Source organism: Macaca nemestrina, chromosome 5 (assembly GCF_043159975.1).
Source record: "Macaca nemestrina isolate mMacNem1 chromosome 5, mMacNem.hap1, whole genome shotgun sequence".
Taxonomy (NCBI): Eukaryota; Metazoa; Chordata; class Mammalia; order Primates; family Cercopithecidae; genus Macaca; species Macaca nemestrina.
In genome coordinates, this window is record NC_092129.1 from 34483615 (window position 1) to 34511589 (window position 27975).

The following is a 27975-nucleotide window of genomic DNA, read 5'->3' on the forward strand; positions in this document are numbered from 1 at the left end:
CATTCAGTTGTCATGTTCTTTTTTTTCCCCCCCACTCTTCTGCTGAAAGAGAAAGTTGTCATGTTTTTAAAGATTCCTTTAATCTGGAACATTTTCTGAGTCTTTCTTTGAATTTCATGATATTGGCATTTTTATAAAGTATAGCACAGTGATTTTGTAGCATGCCTCTAAGTTTGGGTTTGTCTGATGTACCGTCAAGAATAGATTCAGAGGCTAGGCGTGGTGGCTCACGCCTAAAATCCCAGCACTTTGGGAGGCCGTGGCGGATGGATCATGAGGTCAGGGTCTGGAGTCTGAGACCATCCTGGCCAACATAGTGAAACCCTGTCTCTACTAAAAATACAAAAAAATTAGCCAGGCGTAGTGGCGGGCGCCTGTAATCCTAGCTACTTGGGAGGCTGAGGCAGGAGAATGACTTGAACCTGGGAGGCAGAAGTTGCAGCAAGTCGAGATCACATCACTGCACTCCAGCCCAGGAGACAGTGGGACACTCCGTCCCCCCAAAAAAGAATAGATTCAGATTATTCACTTTTGGCAGAATGACGCAGAAGTGATGCTGAGCTCTTCTGAGTGCATCATGTAAGAGGTATGTATTAGTTCGTTTTCACACTGCTATAAAGAAATACCCGAGACTGGGTAATTTATAAAGGAAAGAGGTTTAATTGACTGCGGTTCCACATGGGTGGGGAGACCTCAGGAAACTTACAATCATAGCAGAAGGTGAAGGAGAAGCAAGCACCTTCTTCACAAAGCAGCAGGAGAGAGAAGAGTGAAGGAGGAACTTCCAAACACTTACAAAACCATCTGGTCTCGTGAGAACTCACTCACTATCATGAGAACAGCATGGAGGTAACCGCCTCCATGAACTAATCACCTCCCACCTGGTGGCTCCCTTGACACATGGGGATTACGGGGATTACAATTCGGGATGAGGTTCGGGTTGGGACACAGAGCCAAGAGCCAAGCCTTATCAAGGTATATGCTGCTGGTCAGTCCCATTGCTAGTAATGTTAACTTTGACCATTTTCTAATGTGGCGTTCTGCAGTTTTCTCAACTGCTATATTTTACCCTTTGTATTTAAAGAAAGATCTTGTGGGGATGCCCATTACTCCTTAAACAAGATGAATCAATGATTATAATGGCTGGCAAATGTTGATTTGTACAATTCCAATATTCTTTCTAAATGTATGAGTTGGCAGTCCCTTGTAAGAAAGAGTTTACCTTGTCCCCCAATTTGCTTGTTTTACTCGAGACTAATGAAGTTTAATTTACTAATAGTGTAAACTCCTTTAATTTACTATCTTTATTTTGATACTCAAATTGTCCCTGGTTTTGCCAACGGGAGCCCCTTTGAGCTGGCTCTTTTATCTTTTTGGTATGTCCTCATCATCCTTTGGTATGATGAAACGTCCCAGGTTTATTTTATTCTTTCCGTAAACTACCCCTGCTTAGCCATTTTTTTTTTTTTCAGAGAAACCTGGCTGTTTTAGTGAAGAATGGTATTTGGAAAACAAGATCTAGTGCTAAGAGGTGAACCCCATTGTTAGTGGGATTTCATTTTTTCTAGGTACTCTCAGAGGACAGACCTGAGTGGGAAGGAAAAGGGGGAGTCAATGGAGTTGGGGGAGAGAGAGAATATATACATACATACATATATACATACTATATATGTATGTACATACATGTGTAGGTCTGTATTTGTGTGTGCATCTTTGTGCACGGTATATATAGAGGCAATATGTACATACACATACATGCGTATATTCTGTACATATATGTGTATATATGTATATATTCTGTCTATATACATACATATATGTATATATTCTGTACATACATGTGTGTGAATGTATATTCTATATACTGTGTATATATATATACACAGATATATTTGTATGTACATATTCTATCTACTTTGTATATATATACACACAGATATGCATATATGTATGTATATATTCTGTCTCTCTGTTTGTATATATTCTGTCTCTATATATACTGTGCAGTTTCATGCACAGAGGCACACACACACATATACAGACCTATACATATGTATATCCATTTGTGCCAATTTGTCTATGTCCCCATGAGTCACACTGATATCGACAATTCTAGTCCCCTTTTCAGATTTATCACTATCTTCTCCAACAGTGAGAACTCTGGATCCCAGCATCACCATTGTGTGTATTTATTTATTTGTTCAATTCTAGAACATACAAGTAGTTCTGGAATTACTAACCTATATTTCTGGGGAAAAAACGGGGTCTACTAATTAGAGTTCGATATTTGTTTAGAGGTATTTTTGCCTTTAGCCTGAAGGCAAGTAATCTAGATATTTTGTTCAACATTTGCCTGAGTTAATTTTGTCTCCCTTCTTGAGTGTGATTATTGTATTCATTTGATTTATGTGGGGCAATTTATTTGTTTCCAATTGCATTCAGTTTCAGGCTATCCCCCCTTTTCTTTGTGGGTTTTTGCGTTTTTATTTATTTATTTATTTGAATGTGGGAAACAGTAATATTATGGGTTTAATTGTGTCCCACCTCCCATCCCCTGATTCATTATTGAATTCCTAAGCCACAGTACCTCAGGACTCACCCTTATTTGGAAATAGGGTCGCTGCAGTTGTAATAAAATAAGTTAAGATGAGGTCATACTGGAGTAGGTGGCTCAGTATGACTGGTGGGACACCAATGTGACTGATGTTCTTATAAAAAGGGAGACTTTGGACTCAGAGACATCCATACAGGGAGAACATTATGTGAACTGGAGTTACGCTGCTATGGGCCAGGGAACTACCAGAAGCTAAGACAGAGGCCTGGAGCGCATTCTTCCTAGTGCCTTCAGAGGAAGCGTGGCCCTGTCGGTGCCTGGATGCAGACTTCTAGGCTCCAGAACTGTGAGGCCACAAATTTCTGCTGTTTACACCGCTAAGTTTGTGGTACTTTGTTATGACAGCCCTAAAAACCTAATTCAATTAATATAGTTCCAGAACTCAGGTCTATAAAAACAAGGTGTATTCAGAGAAATGACCCTTTACTTTCTACCCAACTCTCACTATGCCCAGTAGCAACCAATATCTTTATCGTAGTCTCTGATTTTTTCTTCTTGTGTTTCTTTTCATTCAAGCTAATAGTTAAACATGTGTTTATTTTCTCTGGAAATCACTCTATATTACTCCCCACAGATCTTATTCATTCTGTTGTATAGCTGCATAGTAGTCCATTTTGTAGATATGCCATTTTTGTGTACATTGTGGGGAAATCCATTTTGTGTGTAGACATGTCCATTTTGAAGAATAGTTGCTTCAACTATTCTATATGTGGGCATTTAGGCATTTTCAATGCAAACAATGCAGAAATGAATAATCTTGTGCATTTATATTTTTGTATTGGCGAAGGTATATCTTTACAGTAGATTTCTAGAAGTGGGATTCTTTGATCAAAAGGTAAATACGTGTGTGATTTTTTAGGTATTGCGAAATTCCCTCAAGAAGGCTGCATTCCCTTTAGCAACATATGAGAGTTCCTGCTTTTCCATAGCCTAACAAATAGAGTGTGTTATATATTTTTAAATGTTTCCTAATCTAATAATAAATGATATATCAGTGTAGTTTTAATTTGCATTTTTCTTATCCTGAATGAAGTTCAACCTTTTTTCATACATTTTTATACCCTTTTTCGAATTGTTTCTATATTTCCTTCCTTTTTCACTTAGATTTTTAAAATCTTTTCACTCTCGATTTTGAAGAATGTTCTATACATTACAGAAGCTCACCCTTTTTCTGCATGATAGAAGTGTTTTCATCCAGTATGTCAGTGGTTTTTTTTTTTCCTTTGTTTATGATGCTTTTTGCTGTCTAGATTTTCTTTTTCATTTTTACATAGTTAAAAATCATCTTTTTTAAAAAATTTTTATTTACATCCAGATTTGGAGAATCCGTTAGGCCTTTTCCAGCTTAAAGAGAAATTCATTCATTCTTAAAGAGAATTTTCTTATTGTACTTGATGGTTTCTTTTTTTTTTTTTTTTTTTTTTTACCATTAGGTTCTTTATCTGTTTGAGGTTTATTCTTTTCTCTCATATGAGTTATGGATCTGATATTATCTTTTTTTCAAATGGCTACCAGTTGTCGCAGAAACATTTATTAAAGTTCACTCTTTGCCTTTTTGATGTAAGATGCTCCCCTTATCGTATACTAAAGTTTCAAATATGTTTGAATTTCTTTCTGGACTTTTGTTCTATTCAACTTATCTGTCAATGTCTACTAGTAATATGCTTTTTTAATTTTAGAGGCTTTTTAATATGTTTTTTTCTTGGTTTTTTTTTTTTTTAGACTAGAATGAGGAAAGTATATTTTAATATCTAGTAAAGCTAGTATTCCCTCAAAGCTTTTTTAAAAGCATTTTTCTGGGTATTCTTGCATGTTTATTTTTCCATATGAAGTTTGTGAAATTTTTTAGTGATATTGTACTAAATTTATAAATTTGCTTAAAGGAAAGACTTATCCTCATTTTTATGATGTTGAGTCTTCCAACCCAAAAATAAGGATGTTTTTCTGTTTGTTCAAGACGATTTTTACATCTTTCAAGAGTGTTTAAAGTTTTGCACTATAGATTTTGTACATTAATTGTTAAATATATTTCTAAGTACTTTTATCTTCTTTATTGCTAATGTTAATGGGGCTTTCTCTGCTCTTGTGTTCTCCAACTGATTATCCTTTATGTAAATGATTGCAACTTGCCCACACCTCCAAGGCTGGCCCTGTGGACCAGTTGGCCTTATTTCTTCAGTGGAAACCTAGTCACTATGATGTGGTAGTAGGTGTGTTGTCACCTTGCTGTAACCATGAACTTCAAAATGTGATAAGCACCTGGCTGAATCATTGGATGCAACATCCCTCATTAAGTCAACATGTGCTGTCAAGTTCATAATAGGTGCCTGTGGCTGCTAAGTGCCTGTGGAAGACTGGGAGGATCCCTACTACTCAATATCACAAACCCAGCTTTGAATTAGGAAATTGAGGCATTTAGTCTCTCTGAAGACACTTCATCAGGGCTCACTGAGGACCGAGTTGTCAGTGTGAGTTTCCAAGTTCTCTACATGATCATTATTACCAGTCTTGAGGTGTACTACAATGGCAATGATGTGGGTTTCCAGAGGAACGTCGCTGTCAAGCTTTCTCAGGCAGAACAGGAAGAGGCCCTCTTCATTGGTCACTGGAGTCCTCCAAGCCATGGTGTGCAGGTGAACACGTTGTGTACAAGCACATGGAACAATTCATCTTACCAGAGAGCTTTGAAGGTACAATCTCATGGGAGAGCCAAGACCTCCAAAGCTTTGTGTTAAGAAACCTTCACAAAATGGCAGTGAATATGGAGGGGGATTCTTGGAGTCTTTACAGCTGGGGAGGGTGCATTGCCTCATGAATTATTGGAAGGTATGGAGGGAGTTGGAGTGGTTTTAGATGCCTTAGTTAAGGAGGAAAACAGCATCTATGATGATAATTGTTTTTGTGGATGTTGTCAACACTCATTGAAATATACCTGCAAAATTATTGAACTTGATAGATGGACTGTGGAAACAACCAACTTTGATTTGTTACTAAAGACAGATGATGACTGTTACATAGGCTTGAAAGCTGTATTTAATAGAATTTCTCAAAAGAATCTGAATAGGTCTAATTTTGGTAGGGGTATTTCAGACTGAATTGGGCAGTTGACAGAACCAGGAAGTGACAGGAGTTGGAGCACCCTGGTCATGCTTATCCTGCCTTTGCATATGGGTCAGGGTATGTGATCTTCAGGGACGTCATCAACTGACTGGCAGGCAACTCCAGGAGGTTACAGACCTGTCAGGGTGAAAATGTACGCATGGGCACTTGGATGACAGCCACAGAACCTAACAGATACCAGCACAGCATGTGGCTGTGTGAGAACACTTGTCAGACAGGAATGTTGTTTTCCCCACAGTATTCTCCACAGGAGCTGACAGAACTGTGGAAACTGAAGGAATTCTGTGGTGATCCATGTCAATCTGAAGCAAGATAACAGGATTTGAATTAGCAGTGTCTAAACTCAGGGTAGGTGATATGGTTTGGCTGTATCCCCACCCAAATCTCATCTTGAATTTTAACTCTCACATTTCCCACATGTCGTGGTAGGAACCTGGTGGGAGGTAATCAGATCACAGGGGCAGGTCTTTCCCGTGCTGTTCTCATGAGAGTGAATAAGTCTTACAAGATCTGATGGTTTTAAAAATGGGAGCTTCCCTGCATAAGCTCTCTCTCTCTCTTTGTCCACTGTCATCCATGTAAGACATGGCTTGCTCCTCCTTGCCGTCCACCATGATTGTGAGGCTTGTCAAGCAACATGGAACTGTAAGCCATTAAACCTCTTCCTTTTATAAAATGCCAGGTCTTGCGTGTGTTTTTATCAGCAGTCAATTGGTATCAGTAGAATGGGGCACTGTTGAAAAGATACCTGAGACTGTGGAAGCAACTTTATAACTGGGTAACAGGCAGAGGTTGGAACAGTTTGGAGTGCTTAGAAGAAGATAGGAAAATGTAGGAAAGTTTGGAACTCCCTAGAGACTTGTTGAATGGCTTTGACAAAAATGCTGATAATAATGTGGACAATGAAATCTAGGCTGAGGTGGTCCTGGATGGAGATGGGGAACTTGTTGGGAGGTGGAACAAAGGTGACTCTTGTTATGTTTTAGAAAAGAAACTGGTGGCATTTTGTCCCTGCCCTACAGATTTGTGGAAACTTGACAGAGATGATTTAGGGTATGTGGTGGAAAAAATTTCTAAGCAGCAAAGCATTCAAGATGTGATTTGGGTGCTCTTAAAGGCATTCAGTTGTATAAGGGAAGCAGAGCATAAAAGTTCAAAAAATTTGCAGCCTGACAATGTGATAGAAGAGAAAATCCCATTTTCTGAGGAGAAATTCAAGCCAGCTGCAGAAATTTGTATAAGTAATGAGGAGCTGACTGTTAAGCCCCAAGACAATGGGGAAAATGTCTCCAGGGCATGCCAGAGATCTTTATGGCAGCCCTTCCCATCACTAGCCAGGAGGCCTAAGAGGTAAAAATTGTTTTGTGGCCAAGCCCAGGGTCCCCGTGCTGTGTGCAGTCTAGGGACTTGGTGCCCTGTGTCCCAGCTGCTCCAGTCATGACTAAAAGGGGTCAGGACATGGCTCGGGTTGTGGCTTCAGAGGGTGCTAGCCCCAAACCTTGGAAGCTTCCATGTGGTGTGGAGCCTCCAGGTATACAGAAGTCAAGAATTGAGGTTTGGGCAACTCTGCCTAGATTTCAGAGGATGTATGGAAATGCCTGGATGCCCAGGCAGAAGTTTGCTGCAGGGGTGGGGCCCTAATGGAGAACCTCTGCTAGGGCAGTGCAGAAGGGAAATGTTGGGTCAGAGTCCTGACATAGAGTCCCTACTGGGGCACTGTCTAGTGGAGCTGTGAGAAGAGGGCCACCATCCTCCAGACCCCAGAATGGCAGATCCACTGTCAGCTTGCATCATGCACCTGGAAAAACTACAGACACTCAATGTCAACCCATGAAAGCAGCCAGGAGAAGGGCTATACTCTGCAAAGCCACAGGGGTGGAGCTGCCTAGGGCCATAGAAGCTCACCTCTTGCATCAGCATGACCTGGATGTGAGACATGAAGCCAAAGGAGATCATTTTGGAGCTTTAAGCCCCATGGGATTTCGGACTTGCATGGGGCCTGTAGCCCCTTTGTTTTGGCCAATTTCTCCCATTTGGAATGGCTGTATTTACCCAATTCCTGTACCCTCATCGCATCTAGGAAGTAACTAACTTGTCTTTGATTTTACAGGCCCATAGGTGGAAAGGACTTGCCTTGTCTCAGATGAGACATTGGACTGTGGACTTTTGAGTTAATGCTGAAATGAGTTAAGACTTTGAGGGACTGTTGGGAAGGCATGATTGGTTTTGAAATGTAAAAAGGACATGAGATTTTGGAGGGGCCAGGGGCAGAGTGATAGTGGATATGGTTTGGCTGTGTCCTCACCCAAATCTTATCTTGAATTATTGTCACTCCCTCAATTCCCACATGTTGTGGGAGGAACTTGGTAGGAGGTAATTGAATCATGGGGACAGGTCTTTCTCACGTTGTTCTCATGACAGTGAATACGTCTCACAAGATCTGATGGTTTTAAAAACAGGAGTTTCCCTGCACAAGCTCTCTCTTTCATTGCTTGCTGCCATCCTTGTCAGATGTGGCTTGTTCCCCCTTGCTTTCCACCATGACTGTGAGGCTTCCCCAGCCATGTGGAACTGTAAGTCCATTAAACTTCTTTCTTTTGTAAATTGCCCAGTCTCAGATATGTCTTTCTCAGCAGCATGAAAACGGACTAATACAATGGGCAAATGATAATCCAAGTGTAAGTTTGAGGAAGCCCAAGGTTTAGCAATAGATTTGTGGTCTTTCAGGAGAGTTCTAGACTGGCACTTTCACTTGGAATCAATGTATTTCTTAATGTTTGCGCAAATTTCCTTTTTAAAAATCAACTGATTCTGTTGCACAAGAAAAGTTTTTATGTATATATTTGAAGACGATTTGAAAAACACTAAATTATTTTATAAAAGAAAAAATATTTCTAAAAATAAAAAAGAAAATGCCATTGATTTCTGTATGTTAATTTAATAGCCTGCAACATTATGAAGTTTTTTGATTGAGGTTGCCATTGATTCGCTAAGATTCTCCAGGTATATGGTACATCTGCAAATAGAAAAAATTTATTCCTTCTTTTCAATTCTCCTAGCTGTCTTTTGTCTGATTTCTTTTGATTTCTTTTGTCTGATGTCTTTCAATTTCTTTTGTCTGATTGCATTGGCTGACATTGCTGGTAGAATGTTGAGAATAGTGAAAGCAGTGGCCATCCTTGCATTGTGCCTCTTATTGTGTTTTCTCATTAAGTAAGGCACTGACTTTAAGACTAAGGAATATGTATATTTTATCATGTTAAAAATGTATGTAACAATTCTTATTTTCTTGAGTTTTTTTTAAATCAGAAGAGGGTATTGATATTTTTAACAGGCTTTTTTCAGTATCTGTGGAGGTAATCATACTATTTTTCTTCTTTAAAATCTCAACATGGCATATTATACTAATGAATTTTCTATTTTTGAAACAACCTTGCATTCCTGAGATAAATTCTACTTGGTCATGCTGTATTTTTTTAAATGTGAAGCTTGATTCTTTTTGCTAATATTTAGAATTTTTCCAACAATTATTCATAAGTGATACTGGGCTGCAATTTTCTCTTTTTGTACTGTCTATACCAGGGTTAAGTGTTAATTTTATACTTGCTTCATGAAAAATGAGGATGTTTTCCTTCATTTTCAATTGTCTGTAACATGTAACAACAGAGCATTGGGACTATCTGATCTCTGAAGATTTAATAGTGATTTTCAGTCTCTCTAGCACAAAATGGGAACAATTATAATATTTCCTTCTAGGGAGTTGTCAGAACAATTGAATTGATGGACTTGGAAGTGCTTTACAAACAGCACATCTCTTGTCATGTGTTGATTACTGTAACAGAGGCAAGAACAAAATGTAGTGCAGAATGGGTAATTAAATCACTCTCAATAGGGAAAAAGATAGATACTGAGAAGGTTTCATAGAAATTATCTTTTAGTTCAATTTTGAATGAGGAGTAGGATTTTACTGACCCAAAAAGTAAATATTCCAGATAAAGGAAAGAGCATAAGTGGAGATATTTAAGCTTATGATTGCAAAATTTACCACATCCATGTAGTGATGTCTAGTTGATACTTTGACATACATTTATTTCTTTGATTCTTCTAGGATGGTAGGTGATTTGGTTTGGTGGTGTACCCATCCAAATCTCATCTTGAATCGTAACTCCCAGAATTCCCATCTGTCATGAGAGGAACCTGGTGGGAGGTGGTTGAGTTATGAGTGTGGGTCTTTCGTGCGCTGTTCTCGTGGTAGTGAATGAGTCTTACAAGATCTGATGGTTTTAAAAATGACAGTTTCCCTGCACAGTCTCTCTCTTTGCCTGCTGCCATTCATGTAAGATGTGACTTGCTCCTCATTGCATTCTACCATAGTTGTGAGGCCTCCCCAGTCATGTGGAACTGTAAGTCCATTAAAGCTCTTTCTATTATAGATTGCCCAGTATCAGGTAGGTCTTTATTAGCAGCACGAAAACAGACTAATACAGTAGGATAGATATTATCCCCATCTTAAGGTCAGAGAGGGCAATGACTTCACAAGTAAGTAACAGATCCTAGCACAGACACAGAGAGTAGACGCTTGATAAATATTTGGAACATTTTCTACTGATACAAAACCACAATTGACTTTGTTTCATTCACCCTTCCTTCTGTTCAGCTCTTATTTTTGTATATTATGCAATTAAACATTTATTACCAATGTTTACTGTTGTTTTGCATGATAACATACTGGCCATTCATTACTTCATTTATGTATCTTTTATCTTCACAACTAAACTATAGGTAAAGTTGTGATACTATTTGATAGATAAAGTAGACATTTGTTGCTCGAACTCCTTGTTGACACAGACCTAATTTTTACTCTCGTACTCTGCTTCTTCAGATAGCTCATGGGTTTCAAGGGAAGCTGACACTGTCTTCCACCCTTCCACTCTCTAGTCACAGGTGAGCTCAGATTGAATCAACACTAAACAACTCATTCCACTGCTCTGGGATGGCGATTGGCAGAGGATCCAGTGTGAGCCAGTAAAAACAGAACTTTTTGGGAAAGAGACATCCTTGCCCTTTTTTCATTGGCTCTAACAAGAAGCATGAGGAACCAGATAGGAAATACAAGAGGTGAAACCGTCCCCAAATGGAGCTCCTACAGGGGAGCAGATTGAAAAATAGAGAGACATGAACCAAATCTTTTATTATTATTATTATTATTATTATTCTTATTATTATACTTTAAGTTCTAGGGTACATGGGCACAACGTGCAGGTTTGTTACATGGGTATACATGTGCCATGTTGGCTTGCTGCACCCATCGACTCGCCATTTACATTAGGTATTTCTCCTAATGCTATCCCTTTCCCAGCCCCCCACTCCCAGACAGGCCCCGGTGTGTGTGTGATGTTCCCCACCCTGTGTCCATGTGTTCTTATTGTTCAATTCCCACCTGTGAGTAAGAACATGCAGTATGTGGTTTTCTGTCCTTGTGTTAGTTTGCTGAGAATGATGGTTTCTAACTTCATCCATGTCCCTGCAAAGGACATGAACTCATCCTTTTTTATGGCTGCATAGTGTTCCATGTTGTATATGTGCCACATTTTCTTAATCCAGTGTATCATTGATGGACATTTGGGTTGGTTCCAAGTCTTTGCTGTTGTGAACAGTGCCACAATAAACATACATGTGCACGTGTCTTTATAGTAGCATGTTTTATAGTCCTTTGGGTATATATCTAGTAATGGGATCACTGGGTTAAATGGTATTTCTAGCTCTAGATCCTTGAGGAATCACTACACTGTCTTCCACAATGGTTGAACTAATTTACATTCCCACCAACCATGTAAAAGTGTTCCTATTTTTCCACATCCTCTCCAGCAACTGTTGTTTCCTAACTTTTTAATGATTGCCATTCTAACTGGCATGAGATGGTATCTCATTGTGGTTTTGATTTTCATTTCTCTGATGACCAGTGATGATGAGCATTTTTTCATGTGTCTGTTGGCTGCATAAATGTCTTCTTTTGAGAAGTGTCTGTTCATATCCTTTGCCAACTTTTTGATGTTTTGCTTTTTTTTCTTGTAAATTTGTTTAAGTTCTTTGTAGATTCTGAATATTAGCCCTTTGTCAGATGGATAGATTGCAAAAATTTTCTCCCATTCTGTAGATTGCCTGTTCACTCTGACGATAGTTTCTTTTGCTGTGCAGAAGCTCTTTAGTTTAATTAGATCCCATTTGTCTATTTTGATTTTGTTGCCATTGCTTTTGGTGTTTTAGTCATGAAGTCTTTGCCCATGCCTAGGTCATGAAAGGTATTGCCTAGGTTTTCTTCTGGGGTTTTTATGGTGTTAGGTCTTACATTCAAGTCTTTAATCCATCTTGAGTTAATTTTTGCATAAGGTGTAAGGAAAGGATCCAGTTTCTTTCTGCATATGGCTAGCCAGTTTTCCCAGCACCGTTTATTAAATAGGGAATCCTTTCCCCATCTCTTGTTTTTGTCAGGTTTGTCAAAGATCACATGGTTGTAGATGTGTGGTGTTATTTCCAAGGCCTCTGTTCTGTTCCATTGGTCTAGATATCTGTTTTGGTACCAGTACCATGCTGTTTTGGTTACTGTAGCCTTATAGTATAGTTTGAAGTAAGGTAGTGTGATGCCTCCAGCTTTGTTCTTTTTGCTTAGGATTTTCTCAGCTATGTGAGCTCTTTTTTGGTTCTGTATGAACTTTAGAGTAGTTTTTTTCTTTTATTTCGTTAAGCAGAGGTTTGTAGTTCTCCTTGAAGAGGTCCTTCACATCCCTTGTAAGGGATTCCGAGGTCTTTTATTCTGTTTGTAGCAATTGTGAATGGGAGTTCACTCATGATTTGGCTCTCTGTTTGTCTGTTATTGGTGTATAGGAATGCTTGTGATTTTTGCATGTTGATTTTATATCCTGAGACTTTGCTGAAGTTGCTTATCAGCTTAAGGAGATTTTGGGCTGAGACGATGGGGTTTTCTAAGTATACAATCATGTCATCTGCAAACAGGGACAATTTGACTTCCTCTTTTCCTAACTGAATACCCTTTATTTCTTTCTCTTACCTGATTGCCCTGGCCAGTACTTCCAACACTATGTTGAGAGAGAACATCCTTGTCTTGTGCCAGTTTTCAAAGGGAATGCTTTCAGTTTTTGCCCATTCAGTAAGATATTGGCTGTGGATTTGACATAAATAGCTCTTATTATTTTGAGATACGCTCCATCAATACCTAGTTTATTGAGAGTTTTTAGCATGAAGGGCTGTTGAATTTTGTTGAAGGCCTTTTCTGCTTCTATTGAGATAATCACATGGTTTTTGTCATTGGTTCTGTTTATGTGTTTGAATACGTTTATTGATTTGAGTGTGGTGAACCAGCCTTGCATCCCAGGGATGAAGTCAACTCGATTGTGGTGGATAAGCTTTTTGATGTGATGCTGGATTTGGTTTGCCTGATTTTATTGAGAATTTTCGCATTGATGTTCATCAGTGATATTGGTATAAAATTCTTTTTTTGTTGCGTCTCTGCCAGGCTTTAGTATCAGGATGATGCTGGCCTCATAGAATGAGTTAGGGAGGGTTCCCTCTTTTTCTATTGATTGGAATACTTTCAGAAGGAATGGTACCAGTTCCAATTTTTACCTGTGCTAGAATTCGGCTGTGGTTCCATCTGGTCCTGGACTTTTTGTGGTTGGTATGCTATTAATTATGGCCTCAATTTCAGAACCTGTTATTGGTCTATTCGGAGATTCAACTCTTCCTGGTTTAGTTTTGGGAGGCTGTATGTGTCCAGGAATTTATCCATTTCTTTTAGATTTTCTAGTTTATTTGCATAGAGGTGTCTATAGTATTCTCTGATGGTAGTTTGTATTTTTTTATTGTGTCTATTTGATTCTTCCCCCTTTTCTTCTTTATTGATCTTGCTAGAGGTCTATCTATTTTGTTGATCTTTTCAAAAAACCAGCTCCTGGATTCATTGATTTTTTGAAGGGTTTTTCGTGTCTCTATCTCCTTCAGTTCTGCTCTGATCTTAGTTATTTCTTGCCTTCTGCTAGCTTTTGAATGTGTTTGCTCTTACTTCTCTAGTTCTTTTAATTGTGACATTAGGGTGTCAATTTTAGATCTTTCTTGCTTTCTCTTGTGGGCATTTAGTGCTATAAATTTCCCTCTACATACTGCTTTAAATGTGTCCCAGAGATTCTGATATGTTGTGTCTTTGTTCTCATTGGTTTCAAAGAACATCTTTATTTCTGCCTTCATTTTGTTATGTACCCAGTAGTCATTCAGGAGCAGGTTGTTCAATTTCCACATAGTTGTGTGGTTTTGAGTGAGTTTCTTAATCCTGAGTTCTAATTTGATTGCACTGTGGTCTGAGAGACAGTTTGTTGTGATTTCTGTTCTTGTACATTTGCTGAGGAATGTTTTACTACCAATTATGTGGTCAATTCTGGAATAAGTGCAATGTGGTGCTGAGACGAATGTATGTTCTGTTGATTTGGGGTATAGAATTCTGTAGATGTCTATTAGGTCTGCTTGGTGCAGAGCTGAATTCAAATCCTGGATATCCTTGTTAATCTTCTGTTTTGTTGATCTAATATTGATGGTGGGGTGTTAAAGTCTCCCATTATTATTGTGTGGGAGTCTAAGTCTCTTTGTAGGCCTCTAAGAACTCGCTTTATGCATCTGGGTGCATATATATTTAGGATAGTTAGCTCTTCTTGTTGAATTGATCCCTTTACCATCATGTAATGGCCTTCTTTGTCTGTTTTGACCTTTGTTGGTTTAAAGTCTGTTTTATCAGAGACTAGGATTGCAACCCCTGCTTTTTTTTTTTTTTTTTTGCTCTCTATTTGCTTGGTAGATCTTCCTCCATCCCTTTAGTTTGACCCTGTGTGTGTCTGTGCACATGAGAATTGGTCTTCTGAATACAGCACACTGATGAGTCTCGACTCTTTATCCAATTTGCCAGTCTGTGTCTTTTAATTGGGGAGTTTAGCCCATTTACATTTAAGGTTACTATTATTATGTGTGAATTTGATCCTGTCATTATGATGTTAGCTGGTTATTTTGCCCATTAATTGATGCTGTTTCTTCATAGCATCAATGGTCTTTACAATTTGGCATGTTTTTGCAGTGGCTGGTACCAGTTTTCCCTTTCCATGTTTAGTGTTTCCTTCAGGACCTCTTGTAAGGCAGGCCTGGTGGTAACAACATTTCTCAGCATTTTCTTGTCTGTGAAGGATGTTATTTGTCTTTCACTTATGAAGCTTACTTTGGCTGGATATGAAATTCTGGGTTGAAAATTCCTTTCTTTAAGAATGTTGAATATTGGCCCCCACTCTCTTCTGATTTGTAGGGTTTCTGCCGAGAGATCTGCTGTTAGTCTGATGGGTTTCCTTTGTGGGTAACCTGACCTTTCTGGCTGCCCTTAACATTTTTCCTTCATTTCAACCTTGGTGAATCTGACAATTATGTGTCTTGGGGTTGCTTTTCTCCAGGAGCATCTTTGTGGTGTTCTCTGTATTTCCTGAATTTGCATGTTGGCCTGCCTTGCTAGTTGGGGAAGTTTTCCTGGATAACATCCTGAAGACTGTTTTCTAACTTGGTTCCATTCTCCCCATCACTTTCAGGGACAACCATCAAATGTAGATTAGGTCTTTTCACATCGTCCCATATTTCTTGGAGGCTTTGTTCATTTCTTTCTACCCCTCTTTCCCTAATCTTTTCTTCTCACTTTAGACATAAACCACATTTTAAGCTGCACCTGAAGCCAGTAGACTTACTTTTCAAGCACAGAAGCCAATAAATGCCTTTATTCTCAAAATCAGTTTCTACCATTTTCAACCAAAGTGTATAACTAATACAATAAAACAGACAGTCCTGTATATATCTGATATATCTCATTAGCAGTAAGGAAGCAGGCAAAAAATCATTTACTGAGTTTTTGTAAGAATATAAATGTAGTACAGTGTAGCCATTCATGTCTTCATTCAATACACACTTACTAAGCATCTACAATGCCACTGGTTGATAGGTTTTCATGCAGAAAAATATATGTGAACTATCATTAATATTTTTATTAATGTAAAATAAATTTGCCATTAGTGTTTTAAGATTTTTGGAGCTTTCTACAAATGATAATTTATTCATTCATTAACTCAATTCAACAAAAATATTTTGAGCACTTACCATGTGCTAGTCCAATATTTCTCAGAGATGCTTCCCCTTGTAATTAGCAGAACTCATTTGTAGAAAAGCATGTTAATGACTATGAAAATTAACTCACATTACCATTCCAAATTATAAAACCAGAACTTTGTACCGCTAGCCCAATCTTGTTTACTATATTAATAGAACTAAGAAGAGAAAAATGAACATATCAAGTTTTTATATATTTATCAAATTAGATTTAGTTTGGATTTTGTTAAGTGGTAAGAAAAATAGCCAATTCTTTAAACATCATTATATTCCTTTATTATACAAATATATCCTGTAAAAATTGAAGTATATTTAAGCCTGACTTCATAAGATCAAGTATAGTGGTCAACAGAGCATTTGCCCTCACAGCACAAAAGAATTATGCAATATTGACTGAGCTTCAGAAAATGAATCTCACCCATGTTTACTTTATATAGTATGATATATAACCCATCTTATTTGTACTGCAACATTTTGAAGCTACATTTGGAACTGAAATTTCTAAAGATGAGATTCTTCAGTGAGTTTATAAGTTTAGTTAGCTCTTCAAATTATAATAGATACCCACAAATTGTTTTTTTGTTACAATAGTTCTATCAGCCATTAACTTTAGGTTCACAAGCAGCATTAGAAATGTTCTTTAAAATAGGCTGCTTGAATCAAGGACTTTGGGAGGCTGAGGCGGGATGATCACTTGAGCCCAGGAGTTCGAGACCAGCCTAGGCAACATAATGAGACTCTATCTTTACAAAATATGTTTAAAAATTAGTCAGGAATCGTGGAATGCCTGTAGTCCCAGCTACTAGAGAGGATAAGGTGGGAAAATCGCTTGAGCCCAGGAGATTGAGGCTGCAGTGAGCCATAATTGCACCACTGCACTACAGCCTGAGTGACAGAGCAAGACCCTGTCAAAAAATAAAATAAAGTAAAATAAAGTGAAAAACAGGCTGCCTGATTCTTCGATTTGTATGTTCCACTGCCATAAATGGATATTTCCATTGGAAAATCCTACTGTCAGCTCAAAAGCAGCATGCCCAGTGCTTAATCTTTCTCTGTTCCATTCCCAGCCATTCTCACCTTGCACCCCAGGTCATTCGTATCATGAATTTGATGCACATCACTGTATCAGTCCTGCCATACATCTGTGCACCCATATATAATATATAGTAACATTTGTGTGCATGTTAAAAATATCCACAAAGAGATAAACATGTGTTTTGATTTTTTCACCAACATATTTTTGAGATATATCATGTTCACTTACAACTTCTTATTAATTTCTTTTAAGGGATATATAGTATTTCACCTATTAATAAGTTTTTTAAATCTACATCATATCAATGGACATTTATGTTGCTCTAATTTATCTCTATTAGAAACAATGCTGTAATGTATATTTTTGTACAAGTGTCCTTGTGCATGTGTTTCTCTGGGGTATTCACCTATAAGTTGACTTGCTGATTATGGGATATCACAGAGGCACAGTTACTAGATACTGCTTTCCAAAGACAGGCCAGTTTAGCAGTGTTTGAACATTCTCTTTTCTTCACATTCTTGACATTTATTAGTTTCATCTGCATTTTCAACTTGAAATTCCTTAATCTCAAGCTACCTTTGACAAGTCCCCAAAATATCTGCAATATAACTTGATGTGCCACTAGATGCCTCAGTAGTGTTTGGCTAATTTCTACTAAAACTCTCTGCTACGAGACACCTTCATGACACATAGTCAATTTTAATGAAGTAAAGATTCTAATTCCATATACTGCTAAACTTCCTCTCAGAATCCCATCACCAAATTTTGGCAAATACTTTCAGTCCAATATCATAAATCTAGTCACTACAGGACTTTAATTAGGCATGTCCAACCTTTTGTGTAAACCCCCAAACATCATTCTCCATGGAGTACAATTAACAGAACAATGAAGAGGAATAAGTATTGGCCAGGATGTGGGAACACAATCACTTTTACGTATTTCTGATGGGCGTACAAATTGATTGCTATATGAGCTTTGGTGTATCATCGACCACATCTAGTAAAACAAAAAGTACACGTTGATTGTATTGAGTTTTTATTTCAGCTAAATTCATTTGGTAAAAAGTAGTATTTCATAACTATGGAAAATTAACTTTTCTTCACAGTCATATTGGCATTTTGTATTTCTTATTTTAATATCATTTCTAGTTTGTATCCTTTGTTCATTTTTCTGTTAGGCTGTTTGTATTTCCTTATTCATGTGTAACAGTACTTTCTATATTCAGGATACTATTATTTCATATAAGTTTTTGTGTATCTATATAAATTGCAAGTAACTTCATGCTATATTGCTTGTCTTTGAACTTTGGTTATGATGTCTTTGTTCTTTTTGGTCTGAAACTTTCTTCTTCTTCTAAAATATTGCTTAATCTTTTAAAAACTTTATGTTCCTAATCCACTCGTAATTTTATTTTCTTTTTGAGATGGAGTCTTCCTCTGTCTCCAGGCTACAGTGCAGTGGCCCAGTCTTGGCTCACTGCAACCTCCACCTCCTGGATTCAAGCGATTCCCCTGCCTCAGCCTCCTGAGTAGCTGGGACTACAGGTGCAGGCCACCACGCTTGGCTAATTGTTTGTATTTTTAGTAGAGACGGGATTTCACCATGTTGGCCAGGATGGTGTCGATCTCCTGACCTCATGATTCCCTGCTTCAGCCTCCCAAAGTGCTGGGATTACAGGTGTGAGCCACCTCGCCTGGCCACTTGTAATTTTTTATGATATAAAGAACCCTAATTTATATTTTCCATATGGAAAGTCATTTATTGAATGATATATATTTTCTCTACCAATTTTTAATGTTACTGCTGTCTTTACACTAAGTTCCAGAACCTGCTTGGGTTTGTGCATACTTGATTCTGTTCCATTGATCTATTTATCTGTTCCGAAACCAAGACCACAATATTTTAGTTATTATAGCTTAATACTAAATCTTGACATCACATATAGCAAATCCTTCCCCTGAACTCCTTTGAAAATTACCTGGACTATTCTTGGACTTCTACTCAAATATGAATTTTAGAATTAGTTTGGTAGATTTTTTTCATTGAAAAAATATTGATTTAAGAAATTAATTCAGAGATAATTGACTTCACAACATTACATCTCCTAGTCTATGGACACCTGCAATTATTCAGTGACTTTTTAACATATTTCAACATAGTTTAGTTTAACAAGTTTTCCACATATAATTGCTTAGTTTTATCGTGGTAATTTAAGATTCTGTTGCTAATTTAAGTAAGATCTTTATTTGTTTGGGATATTTTCTAATTATTTATTAAAAAGGGACACTTAAATTTTTTATGTTTATCTTACTTCCTACAACGTTTCTATATTCTTTCATTGATTTTAATTAGATAGTTATTTATTTTTATTTTATATGCCATGTCATCATATACTCTTTCACTAATAGCCTATTAACCTTTTATTTGTTATTTTATCTCTTATTCAATTGGTTAAGAATTTCAATAGAATATTGAATCATGGGCAAGGGATGTTAACTTTACTTGTTTTGCTATTGACACTATTATTTACAAATCAGTGTCTGACCATTAAATATATAGTTTGCATTAGGATTTTATACCAGATAAATAGATTTTGTTTTATGTTTAGAATGAAAATTTTAAAAAAAATGAATCTTGAGGAGTCTGTTATTTTCTTATTTTTATAATGATCACAGTTTTCTCCTTTAATCTGACATATGTTGACTTGCATTGATAGATTGTCAAATGTTAAACTATTTTTATATCCTTAGGATAAAGTTTATGATAATGAGGTAATATTTTTAGAAGTACCCAGTTTGGATTCATTTGGAAATATTTCATTTTTTATATTTTTAAATATATCATTGTAAGTTAGATTGGTCTATTATTTTATTCTCACTTACATTTGTCAAGTTTTGGTATCAATGTCAGGCCAGACTTGAAAACTAATTAGACAGCTTTTTCTCTTTTTCTATTATGACAGAGATTGCCTGGTCCTTAATCATGTCATACAATTTACAATCTGAACCAGATGTGCTTTAGGGAAAAGATATTTTATTTTTACTACCAAATTAAGTTCCCCTAATAATTATTAATTACTTAATCTTTCTAGCAATGAGGGAGGCTCCCTGGGCATGGGACCCTCCCAGCCAGGTGTGGGATATAATCTCCTGGTGTGCCCGTTTGCTTTAAGTACAGTATTGGGGTGGGAGTTACCCAATTTTCCAGGTGTTGTGTGTCTCAGTTCCCCTGGCTAGGAAAAGGGATTCCCTTCCCCCTTGCACTTCCCAGGTGAGGCGATGCCTCACCCTGCTTCAGCTCTGGCTGGTCGGGCTGCAGCAGCCGACCAGCACCGATTGTCTGGCACTCCCTAGTCAGATGAACCCAGTACCTCAGTTGAAAATGCAGAAATCACCGGTCTTCTGTGTCGCTCGCGCTGGGAGTTGGAGACTGGAGCTGTTCCTATTCGGCCATCTTGCTCCGCACCCCCCACTTAATCTTTCTATATCTTCTATTATTTAAAAAGTGTCTATTTTGTCAAAATCTCAATTTTTAATTATACGACTCTAAAATCCTCTACTTCATCTGAATTATATCTAATATTTTATTCCAAACATTGTTTATTTACATTTTCTCTTTTTCTTGGTCAGCAGTAGCACTTTCCACACAAGGTAGGGGCTTGACAGGTCTGGAAAGATCAATTTATTTTAATGCCACTTTGCTTTCTTATTAAGAGATTTTGGTTTATTCACTATAAATTTACACTAAGTCTATTTGCTTACTTTAAGGAAATGATTATAAACACCATCCTTTCTGTTTTATTAACCACATTCAGTGTCAGCAAGGCCAAATTCTCACCTGATCATGGAGAGGTTGGGACACAGAGGGTCAGGAGAAAGCAGAGTCAGTCCCCAGATATTTTTGGACAACATATTTGCCTCAAGTTGACCAGCATTCTGAATAGCACCTTTTCCTCCATTGGATAACTTTTTATATCTGGTTGTTCTTAAATATTTTTATCTTCATCATCATTCTTCTTCAACTTCTGTATGTCTTGATCAGGTTTGGGTTCTTTCATTTGTCTGACTTGACGTTTGGTCCGCCCTTTCACCTGGAAACACCTATGCCTCTGCAGTTTCAGAAACCCTTCAGCTATTACATCCACATATTTTCTCTTCTTTATTTTTAGTGGCTTATACTTGTAGGTGCTGATTAAATGGGTGTTGAAGCTTCTCAATCTAGCTTCCGTGTTTCAACTTATCCATATTTTCCATCTCTTTTTCTGTAGTGAATTCTGAGTTTCTCAATTCTTTTTTCATGTCATTAATCTTTTTCTTCAGCCGTATTTAGACGACTAATTATCTTGTCTACTTAGCTTTTTATAGCAATGACTATATTTTTCATTTCCATGATTTCTAAATCTGTTGCTTTTGTATGATTACCAACTGTTCTCACTGAAGAAATGGTGTTTCCTATTTTTCTGTTTGAGGGAAAATATGGAATATGTATATATTTGTTTTAAAATTGCTGCCTTCTTTTTCTCTCCGTGGTTGAAATTCTTCCGTATCTTGAATATGCTATCTTCCATAGAGGTATGTTTGCTCAATTGATTTGTCATTTTTGGAAGAACTATATTGTGTAAAAACACTTTTGTGCATGTTGTGCTCTGATTGGTGGGTTTGTGTTTTCCTTGGACCATATCTCTGTGTTACATAGGTCAGACCAAGTCTTTCATTAGAGCTTTTTGGGATGGCTCTTCTTCGTTGAGAGGGATGGGGGTGGTACCGGATCAGAGAGAGGCAAGGCGACACCCCTTAGGGACTCCTTTCCCAGGAGGCCACATCTGAGATCTCACTATTTCCTGTAGACTCTTATTTCCTTCCAAAGTATGTGGCTCCTTGAAAATGGAAAGCCCTTTATTCACTTTAGGTCCTTGGGGAATTCTCAGATAACACCAAGGGCTGGGACCCAGCGTGATGGGAATGGGAGGAAGTAGATCATCCCCTCCACAGGACTGAGGCAGGGAGGCAGGTCAAGGCCATTCAGAGACTCTCTGCCTACAGTAGCACCTAGGAAGACCCCACATTCTAGATAAAGTGATGTTGCTGAGATGAGACGCAATTGGATTTATATGAAATCTTCCTATGACCTTTGCCTGAGACCTTTGGTCTGAGGGGAATTTGCTTAAAGCTCTACCCCTGGCGATAATATTCTCTTTTGTGAGTGATAACTTCCAGGTGGCTGAGATCTGCTGCTAGCTTTAGCACAAAGCTTCCTGGCCTTTGGTAAGACCAAAAGCAGGCATCATACTACCTTCCAAGGAATAATCTTTCCTGAACACTTGGCACACAAGGATGGAGGAAAAGGAGGTGAGAGCAGTAGCCAAAGGATTAGAACGATTCCGTAGTGAAAGGATGCTAACAGTAGGGGCAGAAAACTCACCATGGTTCTTGGTGCTAGTCTATAAACAAATATTTATGTCTCAATTACTCAGTTGTATAATGGCATGTTACACTTACTCAGTGCTTACCATATTGTACCATAGCATGGTTATCAAAAAACTTCTAAGTTCTTCAGAGGGCACCAAATAGTAATTTTTCTGCCTAATGCCAACCTCTCATTTTATCTGCATCCTAGTCATTTTGTGACAGCAGTTTCCTAGAAAGAGATGCTGATGATTCATAACCAGGTACCACTGATACACTCATTAGAAGACTTGCTGACTACTTTAAATTTGATAGAAAATTAACTGCAAGTCTCACTGGATAACTCCTATATACTATAACTCCTATATATCTTAATTTACTACATTTTTTTTCAGGGTTGAATAAAAGAATAAAAACCTGTAATCTTCAGAGAATAAAAGTGCAGCAAATTAAGAAAATATATTATAAAACATTTTGTGGGGAAGGACAAGGGATAGCTATTATAGGATTAAATATATTTGACGTTATCTTCTGGAAATGACCATTTAAAACCTAATTAATTCTCAGCGTTACTGAAAATCTTAAGTTATTTTCATGTTCTCAAACCATTCAAGATAAAGAATGGTGCTCGATGGTGAAAGCCATTGTGACCATAAAAATAGTCATATAACGTAGTAGGCATCACTACATCCAATTCCCATTTATTCTTTTTCCTTGATACCATTAACCTAACCGGATGCTGATGGTTTGGAACACATTGCCATTTAATACTCCACTTAGACTGTACACATAGTATTAGTTCCAGGAGACAACTGGAGGCCTATAAAGGAAAGGGAAAGGGGAGATGGATTGTAAGATTACATATTTCTGGGATTGTTTCTTGTTTGTTTTTAAAGCATGGCCAGCACATTTTCACATTTAAGACCCACTGATACTAAACACTCATGAAAGGAAAAAAAAAAAAAAACTTTCAGTCCTAGCTCCAAGGTAGAAGTTAATTTTTTAAAAAATGTCATTTTTTTTTTGAGACAGGGTCTTGCTCTGTCACCCAGGCTGGAGTGCAGTGGCTCGATCTTGGCTCACTACAACCTCCACCTCCCAGGTTCAAGCAATTCTCCTGCCTCAGCCTCCCAAGTAGCTGGGATTGCAGGTGTGTGCTACCATGTCTGGCTAATTTTTGTATTTTTAATAGAGACAGGGTTTCACCATGTTGGCCAGGATGGTCTCAAACTCCTGACCTCAAATGATCTGCCGACTTCAGCCTCCCAAAGTGTTGTGATTACAGGCGTGAGCCACCACGCCCAGCCACACGTTTTTTTAATGTGAAAGGAAATAAAGACACCAACACATTGCACATCACTGCACAATGTACACACAGTCTTTATGCACAACGTCTCTGAGATATGTGCACTCTTTCTTCTGGAATGTCTTGAGTTCCGGAAAGCTGGAACGCTGTTCATTCCTAATCCCACTTGGGTTTTTGCCCATTTGATTGTCCTCTGATGAATGTTATCCATGGCAGACAATGACTTTTTACAAGCCACTTTGAGATAGCTCAGGTGCTTGTGTGTCCGTGCTACCCCATGCTATGGAATGGACTCTGCCTCCACACCAAGGTAGTGTCCAGTTTGTACATCTCCATCTGGATTTTTTTTCTATCACTGTGTAACTGATGGATTTTTTTTCCCTCTTCATTTTCCACTGCAATTACAAACAGTAAGTAGGTGCCCAGAGAAGAGGGAGATCAGATCTAGTTTTGACCACAGAAGGAAGCACATTGATTACCACTGAAGCTTCTTCTCCAGGGTGGATCTTTCTGCCCTGAAAAACTCAACCTCGAGCTCAGCCTGATTGGGAATTCTAACATCTGCAGATGCTACTATCTTTTCCTTGTAAAATGACAAGGATATCCTCTAGATCTGCACTGGGAAATGCAGTTGCCACTGGTTTAAATTTGAATTAAATAAAAAATTCAGTTCCTCAATCACAGTAGCCACATTTCAAGAGCTCCATAGCCACATGTAGCTAGTGGCTACTGCGCAACACAGCATATATATAGAACATTTTTATCATTGCAGAAAGTGCTGTTGGATAAGACTGTTCTACAACATACATAGAATATTTCCATTTCAGCAGCAAAATTTGGCCCTGAGAAGAGACTTGATATCTTTGGATATGGTGACTATCTTAGAAGGTCCTTTGGGATGGGGCAAAGTGATACCCTGAAGGAACAAGATTGGAGAACAAAGGATAGTTGTTAGCTAAGAATTTTGCTTTGATTGCCTGTATAAGGTAGCTGTGGTCTGAATCTGATTGGCTTGAAACATACAGGTGTTTTTAGAGGCTGTGTAGAGAAAAGGCAAGAAAGGGAAAAGAGATCTGGCAATTAGGAGCAGCTAGGGGAGAGAGCCAGGATGTCTAATGAAGGGATAAAGCAGTGTGCTTTGTCAAGTGCAATGCAATCCCTCCTCCATCTCCCCCAAAAAACCTTATGTAAAATATGCTTTACTTACTAATGAGTTGAAAATTTAAAATGTAGTTTTTGCGAGTCTGCTCTCAACAGGAGTTTTGGGAATGTACAATGTGTCCAATTACATTGGGTTTAAACATTTTACTTCCTTGCTACTTAGTATCTTCTTTCTCCAAGGCAATCTGTGTATGTCTTTTCCTTAGGACATTAAAGACTTTTGATTGGCGGAATCAGCTCAAGGATCAGTCCCTTCCCAGGTGTGCCAGTGTTTGACACTTCCTGGAGTCTTCCAGTTTGCAACTAATTTGGTGGATTATAGCTGACTGCTTTGAAGCAAGGAAAAATTAATTTGTTTTTTCTCTTATTTAACAAATGTGTATTGCACACTTGATATGTAACAGACAGTGTTTTAGAAGCTGGTTATATAGCAATGAACAAAATCATATTCCTGCCCTCAAATAGCTTAAGTCTCTTTTCCTTTTATGCCCTATCATCTAACCAAAAACAGCTAGTTACAGATATGACAATTACTAGATACACTGCTTTACCTGTTACACTTGACTATGCTAAACATTATGTAATTTGAAGATTACCATTCATTTGTAAGGTAAGGTAAAAAGATTCATCTGGATCACACAGTTAATAAGAGATAGGGGTAGGGTTCCAACACAAACTTTCCCCTTTCTTCTTGAGACATTATGTGCTTGAGACATGTGCTTCTTCTCTTGAGACAGTATGTGCTTCGGTGAACCAAAAATGGGAGGTAGGAGAAAAATCAGATATGTCCTTTGCTTTTATATTTCCCATAATGCCTAGCATGATATCCCAGAACCTAGCAAAATTGTCTGACATGTAGGAGGCATTCAATAAATATTTGTTGGCTGGTTAAATAAATAGCTACATAAATGGATGGGTAACTGGCATCATGTGCAGTGTAGGCATTTAATCCATATTTGTTGTTAAAGGTTACTCCAGAAGTAGGATAAAATTAAATTCTTCTGAATTAGATTTGGCTTACTAACCACCTTCATTTAGGTTTCAATTATACAAATCAGTTTTTTGCAACAACTGAGAAGTTGGTATTTTTTTCACAAAAATATAATTATTAGATGCATATTAATAGTGTAAAATAATAATTCTTAATGTTGGAGTGACATATAAAGTGGGTGTGCTCAAACTTCTGAGGGGAGAATAATACAACATTTCTGAAAACCAATTTGAAAATATTTTTCAATAATTAAAAAATTGTCACACTGTATGACCTAATAATTCTACTTCTAGTGATCCATTTAAAAGAACTATCCAAGAATGCAAATGAAGACCTATCTAAGGTCTATCTACTTAATGTGAGGAAAAAAACCCCAAAAATTCAAGCATCAATATTAAGGATTAAATTATAATATTTATATTGTAGAAAAATGTACAGCCATTTGAAATATCTTTAATAACCTGTTTAGAATATAACATAAAGTTTTAGAGAAGCAGAATTTAAAATTATAGTATGATCCAAAGTATTCAAATAATGCACACATACATACACATATACACACACATACACAAATGTTGGCTGAGATTATCTTGAATTGTAAGATTATGAGTTATCTTGGTTTTCTTCTTCACACTTTTTGTATTTTTTTTAAACAATAAAGAACACAATACTGTGGTAATGTCTAAGAGTGTTAATGTACAAGAAATACACAGGCATAATAAAGAAATACAAACTCAGTTTTAGATAAAGAAATGTTATATCAACTTTTAAAATACTGGTTAGATTAACAGTTTGATATTTTAAAAAGGTGTCATTTAAAATACTTAGTTGAAATAATATTTTTGGTTTGTTTAAATTATTGGGTATGTGGGAATGGTGGTGGTGAATATTTTCACTAAGAAGAAAGTCAAGTGGTAATTAACTGTTTTTTAGGATGTATTTGAGCCTTATGTTACTGAACCACCAAAAACATTTGTAGAATAAAACAAAAAATGTGAAAGAAACAGCTAAGTACGAAATAATAAATGGAAAAATTGTAATTTTATTGTCCCCTATTAAAAATGTGAAATATTCCCACATTTTTTCATATTTTTTGAGAACTGTTTATACAGTTGAAATTTTCTATAGAAGAATTACATTATCTTCATATGAACCATATTGTATTTTCTTCCTTTTTTGACAATTTTTACCAAAGCTATATCTATGGATGCTTTGTTATGCATTTACTTACCTAGCAATTCATGTTTCTAAAGTGTATAAAGCAACAACATTAGGAAGTGCTTTTGTTCTTCTGTTAGATATTTGTCATAAACAAACTTCTCTATCTCATAATATACATGTTTGCAATTTTAGAGGATAATCTCTACAGCTTTAGTGATACTAAACAGCTTTAGAATTTATCAGTTCAGCTATTAAGGTAAATTGGTTGAGCAAAACCCTTAAAATTTTAGATAGGAATCTGATCTTTATACTGCAAATGTGAAAATAGTTCTCATATACATTTGGGATTATTATCAGCAAAAGAAAATATACTGTTCATTCATTTGGGACATAATTTTTTTAAGTAAAACATTATTAAAGGAGTATGTAAATGGATTTAAATATAAAATAACAATGGTATCATAACTTTAAAGCATGTTTGTGAAGAAGTTATGCATAACATACAAGTATTATCCTTCTTGAAAATATGAAAATATTAATCCTAAAACTATGCATCAAAATACCAGGTAGAATTCTACCAACTTATGCTTTTATATGGGACACTGGAAAAGTTAGTTAAATAAACATAACTCTTGGCCTTTGAAAAGGTCTTATTTATCATTTAAGGCAATAAAAACTAAAGTGGATATTTAGTTGATATGTTTGATATATAATATTTTTGTGCTAAAATATGCATTCTAATTGAATTTTTAATTTTTTTGTGTCAGGAGATATCATCGAATAGACAATGGTAATCATTTTAATGAGTAAAAGAGGAAAACCACAGATTATTCCTATGATCAGAAGAAATAAAATGAAGGAGTAACACAATAGTAATTACCTGAGCAGATGGATTTCTAATCCTAGAAATAAACATGCTAATGAAGCTACACTACAGAATGACAAGATATTAAGGTCTTCTGAGTCTGGAGAGATTGTTA

At 37.0% G+C, this 27975-nt stretch overlaps 1 protein-coding gene, 1 long non-coding RNA gene and 1 pseudogene across 3 annotated transcripts in view; 2 read left to right on the forward strand and 1 right to left on the reverse strand.

The window, feature by feature from the left end:
* The first annotated feature begins 849 nt into the window (after nt 1–849).
* On the forward strand, nt 850–27892 carry LOC139363303 (uncharacterized). Of its 2 annotated transcripts, XR_011623359.1 has the most exons (4): nt 853–975; nt 1473–1531; nt 10621–10678; nt 27763–27892. It is a non-coding gene; the product is annotated as an uncharacterized lncRNA (long non-coding RNA). The 2 variants fall into 2 exon arrangements; XR_011623358.1 differs by lacking the exon at nt 1473–1531 and having other exon boundaries at nt 850–975.
* Nucleotides 4737–6376, forward strand: LOC105465593 (UDP-GalNAc:beta-1,3-N-acetylgalactosaminyltransferase 2 pseudogene; annotated as a pseudogene).
* The window catches only part of LOC105465596 (transmembrane protein 244), a 43169-nt gene continuing 38268 nt past the window's right edge, over nt 23075–27975 (reverse strand). Inside the window, exon 7 of the mRNA XM_071096450.1 lies at nt 23075–23196. Coding sequence (XP_070952551.1) covers nt 23153–23196 — 44 coding nt within the window. The 3' untranslated portion in view covers nt 23075–23152. The remainder of the gene's footprint in view (nt 23197–27975) is intronic.